We start from the raw sequence: 17,414 nt of genomic DNA on the forward strand, positions 1-17,414 counted from the left end.
GTTTACATCGACATGAAATGATTACAAGTTTTACCAATTATTATTTCACATTGAAATAGATGAATAAAATAATTACTAAAAATTTTAAGAGAGCAATTCCAATCTTATTCGATAATCTGATCAGGAGATAAACGGAGAAAGCATGATTATACCGAATTTATATGTTTCCGCATAAACGTTTTTTTGCAAGCAATAATCAACTCTGTGATTATTCTATTTAAAAAAAGTCATATTATAATCATATTGTCATAATTAGCTTGTAATATCTACTCAATGTTTATAGCCGTTTACGGTTTTACACAGTTATATGCAAAGAAATAATAAACTGAATTAAAAAAATAGTTTTTCAAGTAAATTCATGTAAAGTTAGCATGCAAGAAAAATAACTGTATACCTCAAGACTTTAAGATTTGGTAGAGGAAAGACAAGAACCGAACGCGCAGTAAGAGAAAGAAAGGGAGAGAGAGAGAGAGAGAGGTAAAGTGGGATAAATAAGGATGCTGTGAAGCATTACAGTAAACGTTAAAGATTTCCCTTTGTGAATGCATACTAGCGATTCGACGCAACAGTGAAGCAGACCTGAATTATCGATAAGCGGTGCTGTTAGCTCGTCTCAACTGTACCTCTTTTGAGGTTGATGGCACGTGGCGCTGTCGTGACAAGCGTCTTTGGGAGTCTTCCGGCGCCGGGCCGTCGATCAGCCTACCATTATGTGGACGCGATTGTCCGGTCGGTCGTCAATTTTAATCGCAAATGCATCTGAGCATTTACCGGCTAATTATAAGTTATTACCTGCAATTGCGCTTGACCATAAACAATTTGAATCGGCGACGTTGCAGCTCGATTCCACCTTTCCGCCCCAGCGCGTTCGGCACCCAACCGATGCTTTGATTGATTCAAGCTGTCGGCAACAACTGGCTCTCGCTGACATCGAATGGTCACGCCATCGGCGAAGCTAACATTCCACACTCAGAATGCTTTCTTCAACCATCCGCAATAATTTTCATTCGCTCTTCAAGCAATAATCAAAAATGCAAAATGAAAAATTTGTACTTCACCCACTGCACCAACTGACACATCCCAACTTTTCGCATACGTCCATTTTTCACACTTCTTGCTTAGTTTGTTCAATTTGAAACAGTACAAACAATGACAAACAAAGATGCGAGTTCGGTTCTGAGAGTTGAAAAAAAAAATATCCGGCCGATTCCATTGTAAGATTGTGATAACGATTGGCATCGCTTTGTCGACTTTTTCTCACTGTGCAAAGATGACGCCAACGTCACACCCATTGGATGGTGAAAAACAACTTTTCCCCCAATATTTCTTCTTGTAACATTTGCAACTTCAGATAGTCAGTCGACTCTTTTCACAATGCTTTCACAACTTTTCAAGCTTGTCCAAGGGAAAAAACGGTTGATCGGATTGATACATTCAAAAAATTACTCCAAAAAAATAATAAAAAAGAAAGAAAGAAAAAAAAGGAAAACTGAAAAACTGTTCTGTTCAATTGCTCCTTTTCCTGTATTAGAAACTTAGTACTTTAGCAAAAATTGGAAGAAAAAAAAAGAAGAAAACAGTTTTCAATTTAAACTATGTGGGTAAAATAGTTTCAGTGATGAAATGAACTTGTGCATTTGTTTTTCCATCGCGATATTAGATATACTTATTTACAATTTCTTACCATTATTAAATTATTAATTTGACCATTGAGCAGATTGTTTATTCAAGATTATAATATCAGGGTGTTATATGTTTACAAGAAATTATCATATCTGAGATTAGAACGTTAAGTAGGAAAAATAAAGAAGCATTGCATATTTGAAAGATGTACGCGACACTGTCCATTTTTGAATTATCATATATTCTGCAAGTGTTGTGATTCATATTTCTGAACATGTATTTTTCATTTATTTTGTGCATTGTGTAATTGCATTAAAGTTACATTCTAAGCACTTTTACATATTTTTGCTTTTACTCTATATTTTTCAACTTCAGTATGAATAAAAGAAATAATACGGTGAAGTGTACACTATTAAAAAAGTGAATGTTGCAAACGGACAACAACTTGGTTTCGTTTTTGCAATGGCTATGAATTACATATTCAGTCTAATTTTATGCTTTACCTGATCTTTATTTTTCATTCCCATTATTTTAATTGATCAAAAATTAATTGTATGTCTGTGTATTTTTTTTATTCACAATTTAAATTACGTTTCATTGTTTATTACACGCATGCGGATTACTTAAATTATACTTTTTCTATTTAATCATTCAAGAGGTAGCATTTGAGAAACTGACAGTTTGAGATTGAAAAAATGTTTGCAAATTGAAAATTCAAACTGAGATGTCAAAAACACAGGTGGGAGAAATGAAGCGTTAAAAATTTTAAAAATAAAAATCTTAGTGCAAAATATTTTGCGCACAACAAAAGAGAAAGCCGCGTTAGCGCCATATGTGAATAAATCATATTTCATATTGTTTGCAGTGATGAAAAAATTTGTGCATAACGAAATTCCATTTTGTACGTTTAATAATTAATATTCAGTTATTTTTACTTATTATGAGCCAACGGTTCACATGGTGAAATACCTGAAATATACATTTTACATTGTGTAAATAAATCGGTCAATCAGTAAAACTGAACGATAAGTAAATAAATATTCTATCTCATAATTGCATAATTATTATTAATTGCATAACTTTTGAAACAGTGGACCTGTAATAAATGAACAACGCGTTAAAAGTATGCTGGATGAGAAATGTCTATAAAGCTAGGAGGTAAGAAATTGCTTTGCTTTAAGTGCACTTTACAATAAATGGAATTGTTTTGAGAAAGCTTATAATATTGACCATCGTATCAAGTATGATTAATTGCTCAGTCTACCACTTGCTTAACATCAATCATCACCACAGTGCAAATCAAAAAGTAAAAGCGAACAAAATGTCCCACTTCACTGTTATATTTTAAATTTTGGGAAATATTTTTTTTTCATATAAATTGATAACATTTGAACTTATGTTTACTGCTTTGATATATTCAATTAAACGAGACATTATTGTTTTGTCAAAATCGCTTTCTTAATTATGCCAAATGACCTATAAATAAGCGTGTGCAGCATTTTATCTGTGCGTATAATTCTGAATATGTAATACAAAGAAAAGGATAAATAAATAAAAATATATGTATATATTCATCATGAACCAAACTTCACAGAAATACAGATTGAATGAGTCACGAAGAGAAAAAAATCCAGCGTAATTTCGCATAACATGTAAACAGATGGTGGTGGTGCGAGTACAAAACGATTGTTCACATCACCTCGTGGTGATCAATTGCTCGAAGGAATATTCAAAAAAAGAAGAAAATAAAGATAATTACAACTGAATGACACATCTATCATTGACGTTGCTAGGCACTTTAAATCACCAATCAGCAATTTTCTCGGTTTGCCTTAAAAGCTAAATAATACTGACTAATGTATTTATTTGTTACACTAAATTTTTATTTTTAAATTGCCCATTTGTTAAAAAAAGGTTTTCAAACTTAATGCATACTGTTCATTCAGTAAGTTTTCAAGTGTAAATAATATATTGTTGCCATAAATTTCTGCTACTGAAATCATCTAGAATAATTGATATTACTATCATTATTTCAATCTTTAAACTATTTGATACAAAAAATGAATATATAGTTGACATGCACTTTACATAGCTCATATATAGATATTTATACAAGAATGTTTCTTTTATTAGTGTACTATAAATTTTACATATTATCATTTTCTGCGAATTATACAGAAAAAAATTTACAAACTATATTAGAGTTTGTTGCTTGACTTTAGCTTTTATTGAAATTTAGCAGTAAACGAAACAATATTGGTAAACATTTAATATTTGTTTTTTAGTCAATTTCATGCTTTTCTGTTCAACATGGATAAAATTTTGAAATGAAAAAATTCAAATTCATGTTTCACTACAAATTATTCGAAGTAAATAAATCTTTACAAAAATTCGATCAAGCGCTAAGCTAAAATTGTTGCATGCATGTACTGTGTGTGTATTGTTTATTGAATGTGATTTTGAGAAAGCTGCATAAATAATTAGTAAGTTTATCATACATATCAAAATACTGAAAGATATGTCAATGTAGTGAAAATGCATAATGTGAAAGATTAAACTGCCAATTATTTGAGCATACATATATATATATATATTATATAGATGTAAGATTTTGTGAGAAAAAAATATATCATGAAAAATTTATAATAAAGAAATTTTACCTGTAAAGTTCAGATGCAGACACTTCAGAAAATCTTCAAAGTAAGTGCAGTGTAACTTGCTGAGAATTTAGTTTCATATGGTCCAATATATTGCTGGTTGTTATTAATACAGCTATTAGGCATGCCTTCACACAACAACAGTTTCATGTCGCAGTAAGTTCAGCATCTACAATCCCAATCTTGAGGTGAGATCAGTGAAGCTATGACGCATTGTTTCTTAAGCAAACTAAATATCCAATAAAGAGGTCGTCGAATTCTGATGTCAGTGATAATTTTGTGTTAGTTTGGCAGTTGAAAAAGTGGCACTCACAAAAGACAGAGAAAGGTAATTGGACTGTTGCAACAAGAGGTGTCTTTAATTTCACATAGCAGAAAAGATTGTTCTGCTTGACTAATAATAGTCAAAATCTTCTCTGACTAATTAGATCGAATAAAAATGTTGAAATGAATGTGGCCACCGCTCGAAGAAATGCTGCATAATCAATGAACACCTGGCGTTCGATAAAGACTTCTGCGAAACATCACAAGAAAAGAAGATCGACATTCTCCTGACTTAGTGGTCGCAATGATTCTCCTCATTATCTGAGATAAATTACATTCACCCGCGGATGAATTGTTCGATTCGGAATAAATTTTACATTATTATGTATTTCTATGATCGTCGGCCTGTCGCCCTTAAACCAAACTTTTAATTTTCTAGTAACTGCCTATGATGCACTGGAGCTGTCACAACTGCTGTGTCGTCTTCAACTGAATGTCATTAATTTTTGTGTATCCTTATGATGAAATGACTGCGCATTATACAGGATACATTATATTCAAATTAAGCCCAGTTGCAACACTTCTTTTAAATATAAATTCTCAAATAAATAAATAAATTTGTACTCATTTTTTAATAAGAAACTGATGATTAAATTTCAAATTAACTTACTTGGTATGACGTTGGTGGTGAAATGATGATAATGATGAAATATATAATGCCAGTAATGGAACTTAGAAAAGAAACTATAAACGGTGTATCAAGCGGCAAGTAAGCAATCTTGACGGTTAAGTTATTATGCTTGCCTTGTGCTAGTGGTAGTAGTAGCAGCAGTAGTGACAAAAGCAATTGTCCGAAGAAAACAAGCAACATGGAGGCGGAGCTTCTGCAATGCATTTGTCGGCCTCTTGTTGCCTCGGGAGCTTGTCGGGCTTGTCTCTTTAGGGCAAACAAGTCACGATGCTGGTCGCGTTTGCTTGCTTATTGCATTATACTGTATTCTTTCTTCTTTCACTTGTTGCTTTGCTTTTAGGAATGGGCAACAATATCATTTGTTGCATCTTGGAAAGCCATTTTAGTGAAATGAACTTCTGCTATTTGTCCAATTCTGAAGAGTTTGCTCTAACTGACTTTCATTTGGCAGTATATAAAATAAGAACTTTCGTTTTCTGTTGAAATAAATAAACAAACGCTGTACACTTGGAATTCATCAAGTTATGATAATATATCTTTTAATACAATCAAATACCGAATGCATTGTCACAGCGTACAATCTGATTTAATTATGCAAAATGCTTTTGTGAACATTTTTTTCGGTTTTTCAGTGATTGATTTCAAATAATCGAAATTTATAAGTAGATTGGTTTTTTCCTTTTAAAAATTTCGAATACTGCCATTTTAACAATACAGTTTGCTGAAGTTATAAAAAACAACTATTAGTACACGTTGAACATCCATTTTGACTGTATTAATATAAAAGGAAAATATTTAAACTGATAATAAATAAAAAAAGTCTACTTTATGATATAAAAACTTCAACATATTGAAATTATAAGCCAGATGTTGGTTTATTCTGAGAAATTTGAATCATCAATTAATGTATAGCATGACGTTTCCGGATATTGAAGTTTATCAATAAAAGCTATGAATTTTAAGTTCTATTTCACTTGATACCAAGCTATTCAGATATTCCGTGCAATGAAATGGATTCTATCGACGATGGGTCACCTGTTAATTATTAATTCCTCTTCTTCGACAAGTCATTTGCTTACAAACACCATCAGCTTTTTTCTTTTTGGAATTTTAAATAACAGCTACACATACATTTTTATCATAAATTTATTACAGAATAATATTTTAATTTGTCGTCTAGTAATGATTGTTTTTTTTCAAATTCTGTATTAACTAAAAAATTTTGGGACTTTGAAATGTAGATTATTTTTGCTTCGAAAAAGAAACTTTCCAATAAAAATACTAACGTCCATTTAATAGTGACCAATAGATGAGAATAGTGAAAAGTAATTTGATAGAATTTGTTTTATTAATTTTCAAATTATACGTTGTAGCATCATCTCACGCATTTGTGAAAGGCAAAAATTTGTTTGCACAAACGTTTTCGTTATTTATTAGTTTTTATTTTCTAATCATTTTACTTCATATAAAAAATTGTATTAAATTTTTATTTTACATCATCTCATGCGTACAACATATTTGTTGTGCATGTGGTTGAGTTTTGCTTTTGGAATTCGATTGTTGATCGAATTCTATTTTCAAACGCACCTTCATTTCACAAACAAGTCGACAAATCTATGAAATAGTTATGCAAATTGAAATAGAATGTTGTCAAATTATTTTCGAAACGAATGGATCAGAAAAAATATATTCATCTGATTAATGATTGTTGCTTTGTTACAATTAGCTTCGTCATCATAGAAGTCAGTTAGCATGTGATGGGCGGATAAAAGCAAATAAATGTCTATAAAAAAGAAATGGAACAATAAATAACCAACGGTAGAGTTGTACTATGGTTCAGGAACTTCCGTAAGCATAACGGCAAGCAAGCATGCAGGCAGGTCAGCTGAAATTTGGCGTTGTGTTGACGGATTGAAAACGTGCTTTCTTAGCAGAATTGCCATCAACGACAGGCGCAAGCAAAATCAACACGGCCGCTTTCTTGGAATTCCAACAAAAATGACCAGTTGCCGTTAATGGACATTGTTTACTTTAGCATGGGCTTTTGTGGAAGGAAAAAGGAATAAACGGCACTTCGGCTCGTCAGTATGCCGGTGAATTCAGTGAACAAAACTACCAGTTGATGCATCATCATCGTGGCTCTTTTCAATGAACAATATTTGGTTCTACCTACCCGGAGGTCGCCCTGGTCTATTTGAATTGATACTTTGCCCACACAACGATGACATTGTGAACAAAACTCTCGACGAGTATTCTTCAAGTTGCCAATTTTCGTCAATTGAATGAGCATTTTTCTCATCCGGGCATAAAAAATTTTTCACCACAAACCAACCAAACTATTATTGCAAATAATAAACGTAATATTATCTCAAAGTATTTTCTTATACATACATACATACAGTTTGTTTTCTTTAAATAGTGTTCAATGCCTGTTAACATAATTTATGCAAATTTTTGAAATTCAAATTTCATCTGTCTTTCTGTACAACGCGAGTAAACACACAACAACTTACAATACACGTTACTTATTTATAATTCTATTAATACATCGCTTGTTGCTTGGTTGATGATAAAGGAAACAACTTAACGCTTTGCTTGTGTTTCAAATTAAACAACTGACGGTACAGTGTAAGTTGACTGCTGTTTTTTTCTTGACTTCTGTATTGTCATTGGACAACTGTATATATATATCATTTCATAACTTTTCACGTTAAATAATTGTTTATGTTGATGTTGGATTTTTCTTTATCGAATGTACATTATGCAAAATTGAGTCGGATTTTGAGCTGATTTTGAAATCAAGTTGCCAAGTAGGATCATGCTGTGAGTGCAATTGTTGCCTCGGTTGAAGGTTCTTTTATCATCGCAAATCAGCTAGCTGGTAGTTGTCATGCGGATGGCTAATCGACTGGATTAATCATTCTGATTGAAGGGTCATTCACAACAAGTTAACAAGACACTGACCGCTGCTAAGTGTTCAATTTTTGATGCATCGCCGCGTTAGAGCTTCTCCTGAGTTGGACATTTCCATGTAGGCTGGCGGGCAAATTGGCATGCATTGCTTTTGAAGCTTAAATCAGGTGTACTGGACGCTTGACGGCGTCGCGTCATTGAAGCAGGACAAATCTTAGCTTTTGTTATTCAAGCTCTTGAGAACAATTAATAATAAATTAAGCATCGCTCTTGATCGATCGCAGGCATGATTGCACGCCGGTCGCCGCCGGTGTGTGCGTCTTTTCTCCCCTGACACTGGCCAAAATGAGGTCGACTTGTGTTCATCTCGATACAAATATGCCGAAGCTTTGATATTGCCGCAGATAAAATATAAACCGCTTCAAATATTGCATTTGCAATTTTGCACAAATGTTCTTTTCTATTGTTCAAAATCCATGAAAAATTATCGCAAACTTGCTTCGTATTCTGTCTGTCATATGTTGAAATTTTCTTTTTCAAATAGAAGATAATAAATCAAAAAATTATATTTGTTTCACTTAACAGGCGGCAAAGAAATATAATTTCTGCATTTCCAGAAGAAAAAATTTTTTAATTGCACCAGGGTATAACTCGCAACTTTTATGATTTTATCAAAATTTATTGCCATTTGAAAAATATTTTTATTTTATCTTTGTCTGTTTGAATGACTTTTTTTATAAATTTTTAAAACTTAGAAAAATGTTCAAAATTCTTTCATATTTAAGGTGTTATTCATGTAGTCGTTTTTATGCAAAAGGTTCTATCATTTTATGCAGTAACAGTCTTCAATATTATTGAAAATTTTATGCACAGAATAAAGCTAACCGTTTGTATGTCATCAAAAAATTCTCATATGCAAGTGAAGAAATTTCTTCAACTTTTAACAGCATTATATATTATATATAGCAAGTGATTTTTTTCAAATGTTGATTTAGCAAAATGTTTTATCTTAGCTTATCCAAATATTGCTAAAGAATGTAACAGACTTCATAAAAATTAGTAACTTCTGCAAACAAAATCTATTTACAGTATACCACAGGCTGCTCATATCAATGTAAAAGTAAAATGTAGACATCATTTTTTTATCAATTTCAAAATGATCAAATATGTGTATGAATTATGGTAGTATTGATTGACTGTGTGCGTGTCATTTTTGTCAAAAACTTATTATTTAGTTAGCATTATAAAAATAATAACACTTTGAAACAATAAGCAGCTATAATCAATAAATATTTTTCCAAGTATTGTGAATTGCTCACTTATTAAAATGTATAATGATAAATTTCACTATAAAAATGAACGCTTTGAATTTTTCATGTAGTACAACTTCATTGCAATATTGTTGCACGGCAATTATAAAGTGCAAAGTGATTAATTATGCAAAATACAAATACCTTCTTTCTACAATTCCATTATGTGAAGTTGAAGTCAAAGATTTCACTGTATGCTCCAGTAAAATTTAAATGCATCTGTCAATTGAGCAAGAGTTGCTTTGATTTGTGAAAAATCAATGAATAGAATTGTTATATTGAAAAGAAGATCAGATAAAAATTCATAGATTCATAATACAGTTTCAAAAAAAATGAGTTATATATGTAACTGATATTAAACAAACTGATATAAAATTTATGTATAAAATTAAAATTTTGAAAAATTCCAATAATTATTATATTATTAAGTTCATTTAATCGTACGTCGATATAAAAACTACAGTCAACTATTTACCACTGATAATAATATCACAGCGGTGATCATTGCATTTTTTAATTATAATTTTGGCATAATTAGTTGCTCATTTCTGAATTTGCACAGTTTACAATTACGTTTTTATTTTTACTTTTCTAAATAGCAAATAATTGCTGCATTAAAAAATATGAGTATAGCGCTGTTCGAATTAAAATGTTTAAATTTATTAAATGCAAACTATAAAAAACATTTCAGTTATATTCCTGCAACATCAAATATTTCTTCTTTTATATGATGGTCCTTTGCATTTAATTAATTTTTATATAAAACAAAGATGCCTATATGTTTAGTAATATTGCATGCAAATTATTTTGCAATTGAACATTTATAAATAAACACGCAAGTATGGCAATAATTGATTTATTATTCGATGCACGTGTAGTTGATCACATTTAATATGCACTAAATTGTAAAATATATCCAAAATAAGATGCAAAAAAATAATCATCTCACATATCAACATATCTCATATCAATAGCTGAAACAGATCTAATTTATATTTACATTTTTATAAAGACAGTCTATATTTAATTCATTAATACATCCATGCATACTGCATCGACTTATTAATGTAGATTGAAATTACTTTGTAATATGACAGAATTTAAATCATTGGAATATAAAAATAAATTATGAAATAACTTTTCAGTAAACTTTTCATCATGCAGTTAGTTGCCTTTATTACAATGCAACTTTAATTTTAAACGGTTCTGCGAATGAATACTATAATGCAGTGGTTCTCAAAGTGTGGGTCGCGAGCAGTTTTTGGATGGGTGACGTAAAATATTAAAGTACAGAAGTAGTTTTTATTTTTGTTAGCAGATTTTTACTCGTAGAAAATTGTTCGGTGAACTACTAAGCTGTGATGCAGTTACTTATGACCTGAGAATCACTATTTCTGTCCGGCTACTCATAGCACTCAGGTGTTGTCCGTGCCGGCATGTCCACAAAAGCAGATGGAGAATTAATCGATTTGTCTGAAGATTCTTTGTTTAAAGTCAGTTTTGATCGTAAAACATTAACACAGTTTTATCCATCAATTCAAATCAAATATCCAACTCTTTCCACCGCAGCATTAAAAGTGCTGCTTCCTTTTACTGCTTATTACTACTCGTTTTACTACGTTAGTGTGGACTTCGAAGAAGTCATCAATCAAAACCAAAAACAAGCCCACTGTTCGCATACACTTCATTATGCATTTAACAAATAAACTTATACATTATAATTAGGCGTATTCATTAGAAAATTAAAAGTATTAAACGGATATTTTTTTTATTTCACCCCTCTTGCCTTTTAAAATATGCATTGCAAGCAGGTGGGTCGAGAAAAATTACTGTTTTCGAACGTGGGTTACAACCCAATAAAGTTTGAGAACCACTGCCCTAAACACTTGTTTCTTGCTTTCTTGAGAGAAGCTCCATGCAAATTTTCATTTGTTTGTTCTGCGTTCAGTTATTCGTTTTCAGTTGCAATGATGGATGTTGAATGGTATGACTTGTGTCTGCAATGATATTTTCTTTACTGTCTATGATGAAGAATTGCATAGTAGCTTGTTGTTTGCTTATTGTTGTATGTTTTCTTTTTAGTTACTTCATCTACATTTGTAAAAAATTCTGCAAACATGATGGTCCCAATTTCAGAACTACATATCACACAGTTTGTATGTTAGCCAAGCTTCTCTTGTCAAGCTTTACTCTGAAGTGCACGTTGCCATCAATCAAAATGCTGGCGATACATCCCTGTTGTTTGAAAATGTGCGAGGGACATTCAAGGCAATCTTCATATTAGCATCTAGAAGAAATCATATCAATCTGTTTCTGATTCAGATATGAAAATTCAGCCTAATCTAATGAAGCATTACCTGGTGTATAATACAAAGACAAAGAAAACTGTGTTTAGGTGAATGACGTTCTCGCCTGGAAATGATCCCTGTTAAAGGATGGTTATGCTATACCGATTGCTGTAATCATGAAAATGATTTGTATGGCGTTGCCCCTCTCCTCTGTTTAGAAATTCTGGCAATATTCATATCTGAATACAAAGAGAAACTTCATACATTTTAGCGTATATCTCGAGAACTACACAAACTATAACATCGTGGATGTCTTTGTTGTGCAATTCTAATCGTTTCTGATCGATTGATACCCATGAAGTCCCTTTTTGGTTTCCAAGGTGTATCTCAAAAATTGCAAATTTCATGGGCTATAGACTTGGTTGTATTTAATGAAATCCGCGAAAGTCCTTTTTTCGAAATTTGGAGTTTTTTTGATTTTTAGACATTCACAATGATTACCAATAATGTTGAGCAAAATTCCATTAGAAACTACCCAATATTTCTGGAATTTAAATTTGAATACTGCCTAACTTAATACACAGGGAATTTGCTCATCAGTAAGGCTCTTTTAACGGAAGCAATGAATGCCAATTTATGCACATGAGACATTTTTGATATCAAATCTGTTAAATTTCTACTAATTTATGGTTTTTTTAATGATCATTTGAATTGAATTCCTGAAATTATTGCTGTTAAATAATCATTAATTGCTGCGAATCAAAACAATGTGATCCTAATTGCCATGTTTTTCATTGATTACGCATCTGATTGATACCACATGTGTGGCTATTTGATTGTACTTTCGCTAAGTAACAACGATGCAATGGTGATTTGCATAATTAGTATAATATGTAGTCGCCCAGGGAAAAACTTTATTACAAATGCTAGGAAAATAAATAAATTCACAAGTGATGTCAAATTATTGGGCTCATACATAGTACTTGTTCGAATTTTAGAGGTATCCACCAGTAAGTAGAGTGAAAATTATTCGATTCTTCTCAAAAAGTACGGCGAATTATAAAATAATTTGGTGATACGTGCAAGCAATTCAGTTCCTATGAAAGGTATGTAAATTTTCAATAACACGCAATCGATGATTTTTTGATAAATTTGATAGAGTTGCCAGTTTAAGCATTTGACATTTATAGAAGAGAAAAACCGGCATATTGCACGAAAATAGCTTTTCAATTGGATATTTTTGGATAATTCTTATTTGTGAATTGCAATCAATTAAAAAATGCAATGAACAAAAATTTTCAATTTTGAAAGTATCTTGTTTGCAAAAATGAAAATCAGAAACAATTCTAATTCAAATAAATTCCTTTTTTCGGGTGAAAACATTGATAGACACGTTGGAAAAATTAATGAAGCTATTCCATATGCACACCCTGATTTAGCCTTTATTTTTCATTTTTTTGTTTTGATGCCGTCACAATCTAATATTGGTTTTATATTTTTTGGCATATCTCAACAAATACGCATTCAGGAGCCGTCGAGATAATTTTATAACAGTTAGCATATAATCCCCTACCGATGTATATCAATTGCCTTAATTTTTGGAGCAAAAAATTTTTCTCAAAAATTGCAAAAATTTATGGGCAATAGATTTGGTTGTTTTTGCGAAAATCGGCGGAAAATTTTTTTCAAAATTTGGACTTTTTCGATTGTTATAGTTTTATATTAATATAAGATAATGTTTTGGAGAGTTCCTCTGGAAACTGCCTAGTAAATTTCAGGATGCTGTAAGCAATAAAGACAGGTCGGGAACAAATTTTATTTGAAGAAGGTACTTCTCTTTGCTTGATTATTTAAGCATTTGCGATAAACCTTCACAAAATCATTTTCCTTGCATACTTATTTGCTCTCTAAGTTTTATTTCTCTTCTTTTCCTTCTCATTTATATCGCATTTATATGTATTCATTAAAATAGTCAAATATTTTATAGAAATTTCAACTTGTTGTGAATGGCAGATGTTGGCAGTAATGAATAACATCGTTATGGATAATTTTTATGCTGAATAATTTCGTTATAAATGGCCTCTAAAGTTAGCGCATTATGCTTATCTTAATACGTAGGAAAGTTGCCAATCTGTAACTTCCTAGAAAGGCATCTAGCATACGTGATTTTCAGCGAACATAGCACTTTTGGCATTTGATTTGGTTATGCACTAAAATTCAACAACAGCGATTATTAACTGATCGTGTCCTTAGTCCTACGGATTTTCACCATTCACCCAGTCGCCGCAGCCAGCGCAGAACGAAGCTTTACTGCAGTGAAATATCTTAAAAGCTATTTCTGGACTACCATGACTGAAGAACGACTAAACGGATTTGCCGTGATGTGTACATTCATTCTGACTTTTCCATTGATATTGACCTGGTAACAGAAAAGTCTTTTTTTCAAACGGAATCAAAACTTGTCGTTCTTTCGAAATACAATTAAAATTCTTAATTTGAAAGTTATTCTATCACGTGCTTTAGACTGAAATTTTGTTTAAATGAAAATACGGTACTATTTTATTCCTCTTCAGACTCTCATGTATAATAATACATGTACATGATAAATCTGTTGTATACTACATCCGCCCCTCTTTATAAAATAAACGTCTCTGTATATTTTTCATTAAATGATGGAATATAATTTCTTTTTACAAAACTGTGAATATGCACTATCGGTTTTATATCTACTCCATAATTAATTTTCTGCTGATATAATGTGGTTTGACCGCACAAAATTTCACAAGCAACACATTCTATCTTACGGCACCCTCAACATCAGTTTATACTACTCATCGTAGCATTTCAAGCATATTCAGATTTTCATGGAAGTGTCAGTTACGCAAGAATCAGGAAATATAAAAAAGCAGCTAAGGGCAACATTTCCTGCAGCAATATTATAAAAAATCGGTTGATTAAGGCTATAAGGGAAGAGATAGTAAGGGTGGCGGGTGGGTGACAGATTTGGGAGCTGAAATGGATGCTCGAAGAGGGGAAGGGGGAGAAGAGGTTTTTAGTGTGTATGTGCGATTTATACAAGAATCAGACATGCAAGGTGAACGAATAAAACTCGTCATAGTGACAGCCATTCACACCTGGGGCTCGTAAATTTACGTATGATAAAGTAGGCAGAATTTTTGCGTAGATAGGTGCAAAATAGGGAAGCCGTTTAAAGAAAGTTCATCTGTAGCGGATACTGGAAAATGGTACCCGTTAATCAGGTTGGCCTTTTTGTTGCGCTGACGTGGGAATGTAAAGCTTGCAGAAAATCATTAGACATCACGTTGTGCGCAAACAAGTACAAATGACAACAATCACTAACGACATTAAAATATATCTGGAATTCAGGCATGAATCACAAAGCAATAAATTGAGTGTATATGAAAATCTGCAAGTATTAATCTAACTGATGATAGCCGGCTTGACCGCAGCACAGCTTCAATGATGTCTGTGAAATAAATACAAGTCTTATTTTACATAAATGACGTATTTCTAGCAGACATTTTTATCTTACATGAGCACATAATACAAAGCATAAAAGAGAAATAAAGCAGATGGAAAGAGAAAAAGTAAAAACATCTTTTATAATATGAAGTTAAATTGCACTTCAAAAATAATATCACGGAAAGATAATTAATAATTGAAGATACAGTAAGATGCATTATTTAAATTGCCAAATTAATGATAAGAAGGTTACTAAGTAATAGACAAAGAAATGAATGCATAGTTATTACTTTATTACGGTGGTGTTCGATAAACGGTGCCGCAGCGTAACCAAGGTGCGAGTGCAAAATGCTAGATTCAGGTGAAAATTTAATGCTGAAACTTATTTTCCTGATGTTTTGCTGTGAATGCATGTATATTTAAGTATTTAAGCACTTTTCAATTTGAAGATGCATAAAACTTGAAGTACTTTTAGAACAAACTTCTCAATTGCATACAGTTGAACATTGAAGGTTTTGAACAAATCCATATTTCAATTTGCTATTTTAGGTAATCGTCTAGATTTAATTGGAGAAGAAGACAAAATTTTCAATTTACACTTGCTTATGGCATTCAATTTCATTTTCAACTTAGCAGGTCGAATATGACTAAGCGTCTAGTGTTATCTATTATGCACGACAGAAAAATACCGTTTTCAATGTAATTTTATTATCATTTTATATTTTTTACTAAATTTTTCACAATGAAAACATTAGATAAATCAAAATTTTTATGTAGTTAATTATGCTTGGCATAGAGCGCAACCAGTGTGCTCCATTATTGTTTATTTTTTGTTGACATTATGTTCTAATTCATATTAGAGTAGCATATCCAACTTACGTAAGCCGGTGTTTAACGCTACGTGCGCAGTGTCTGTCTTTTATGCAAATTGGGCCGTTTGAAAATTAACTTCATATTAGCAGTGCGCTAGATAAATTGACTTTGTTGACTAGCAGAAGCATCGACAGCGATGTTTGCTCGATCTACTTCCGCTTTAAATACTGAGTAAGGTGTGTTATTAGATATAGAAAAATGTTATCTTATCAAACATGGGCGTTGTCTAGTTTGAAAGCAAATTTCAGTGCAGTTTCAGTTTGTTTGCTTTTGAGCTTATGCGTGGCCTGCATATTATTTGTTCAAGGAAATGAGAAATACGTTTCATACTTGTTAATCAGTAGAGATGAACTTTATGTAAATTTTCCTGAGGCGACTATTAGTTGCTCTAGAAATTCATTTCAAATGATTGTAGGCGAACGATGTGCGGCGAATGAACAATGGCGTTTTCAATGCGATGATGGACGAAGAAGAATAATAAAAACGGCTTTGTTTTTTTATTTATTATAACATTATTTCATTAAATTAATTATTCTACATTTAGATACAGAAGAATAGAAGATAAAAGAAGACATCCAGAAGACAAGGGTAAGTTCGGTAAGTATAATTCTTTGAGTTAGGCTAATTAGTTAAAGTTCACTGAGGAGTTCTTGAGTCTGTAATTTATATAAACTCGAGCTGTAAGTTATCGAGCATTTAATTCAGTTGTTTGTTAATTAGAGTAACTGGACATAGATCATGAGTATTATTTTAATAAATTTGAGTGGCTTTCCGCATTTGAACGTTTTCATGTCCCATGCCTTGTCGAGTTGAGTTTAGGGTTCATTTGCGGAAAGTGAAATGGTTGAATAATTTGTCGATCATTTCAAAGGACAATTTTTGAGCATAGTGAGTTTTTAGCACTGCTATAGTTTGAGTATTAGAATAAGTAAATGTTTGAGAATAGCAGTGCAAGGATAGGAGGAACGTGAGATAGGGTGGTGTGCAGGAGTTCGACGGGTTACACTGCACGACGCGACCCTAACCGTATCAAATGATGAAAGTCCATATTTTCAAAGCTCACCTCTTCCTCTCCCGGTTGCGGTACCAGAGGCCTGCCGCCTTGCTCGGATCCCAGCAATGGGATCTCAAGCAAGGTTTTTTTTCAGCCCGACCGCCCCCGCGCCGCCCCCCGCCCTCCTGCCCGTGACGGGGACTCCCTCGGCGGAGCCTCCTAGTCCCGTGCTGACAGAGACCGGGTTTAAAGAGATGACCCTGTGATTTGTGTGTAATGTCGATGTGAATCTTGGCATGGATTCATACTATTGATCGA

At 32.3% G+C, this 17,414-nt stretch overlaps 5 protein-coding genes across 5 annotated transcripts; 3 read left to right on the forward strand and 2 right to left on the reverse strand.

The window, feature by feature from the left end:
• Positions 1 to 603: 603 nt before the first annotated feature.
• On the reverse strand, positions 604 to 1,292 carry Tsp_10525 (hypothetical protein). The gene is made up of 3 exons (XM_003372247.1): positions 1,159 to 1,292; positions 793 to 955; positions 604 to 702 (listed from the first exon to the last, which is right to left on the reverse strand). The coding sequence occupies exons 1-3, from the start codon at positions 1,290 to 1,292 to the stop codon at positions 604 to 606; spliced, it is 396 nt and encodes a 131-aa protein (XP_003372295.1).
• Positions 1,293 to 5,260: 3,968 nt separating this feature from the next.
• On the forward strand, positions 5,261 to 7,387 carry Tsp_10524 (hypothetical protein). Its single transcript, XM_003372248.1, is given in 5 exon segments — positions 5,261 to 5,313; positions 5,359 to 5,513; positions 6,199 to 6,272; positions 7,170 to 7,259; positions 7,271 to 7,387. 5 exon segments carry the CDS (start codon positions 5,261 to 5,263, stop codon positions 7,385 to 7,387), a joined length of 489 nt encoding a protein of 162 aa, XP_003372296.1.
• A 1,007-nt stretch (positions 7,388 to 8,394) lies between these two features.
• Positions 8,395 to 9,098, reverse strand: Tsp_10523 (hypothetical protein). The gene is made up of 2 exons (XM_003372249.1): positions 9,034 to 9,098; positions 8,395 to 8,659 (listed from the first exon to the last, which is right to left on the reverse strand). Exons 1-2 carry the CDS (start codon positions 9,096 to 9,098, stop codon positions 8,395 to 8,397), a joined length of 330 nt encoding a protein of 109 aa, XP_003372297.1.
• A 1,796-nt stretch (positions 9,099 to 10,894) lies between these two features.
• On the forward strand, positions 10,895 to 11,786 carry Tsp_10522 (hypothetical protein). Its single transcript, XM_003372250.1, has 2 exons — positions 10,895 to 11,077; positions 11,595 to 11,786. Exons 1-2 carry the CDS (start codon positions 10,895 to 10,897, stop codon positions 11,784 to 11,786), a joined length of 375 nt encoding a protein of 124 aa, XP_003372298.1.
• A 4,721-nt stretch (positions 11,787 to 16,507) lies between these two features.
• Tsp_10521 (hypothetical protein) lies at positions 16,508 to 17,362 on the forward strand. The gene is given in 4 exon segments (XM_003372251.1): positions 16,508 to 16,593; positions 16,647 to 16,690; positions 17,091 to 17,238; positions 17,251 to 17,362. 4 exon segments carry the CDS (start codon positions 16,508 to 16,510, stop codon positions 17,360 to 17,362), a joined length of 390 nt encoding a protein of 129 aa, XP_003372299.1.
• The last annotated feature ends 52 nt before the right edge of the window (positions 17,363 to 17,414 follow it).

Source organism: Trichinella spiralis (genome assembly GCF_000181795.1).
Source record: "Trichinella spiralis strain ISS 195 chromosome Unknown Scfld9, whole genome shotgun sequence".
NCBI classification, from domain to species: Eukaryota; Metazoa; Nematoda; class Enoplea; order Trichinellida; family Trichinellidae; genus Trichinella; species Trichinella spiralis.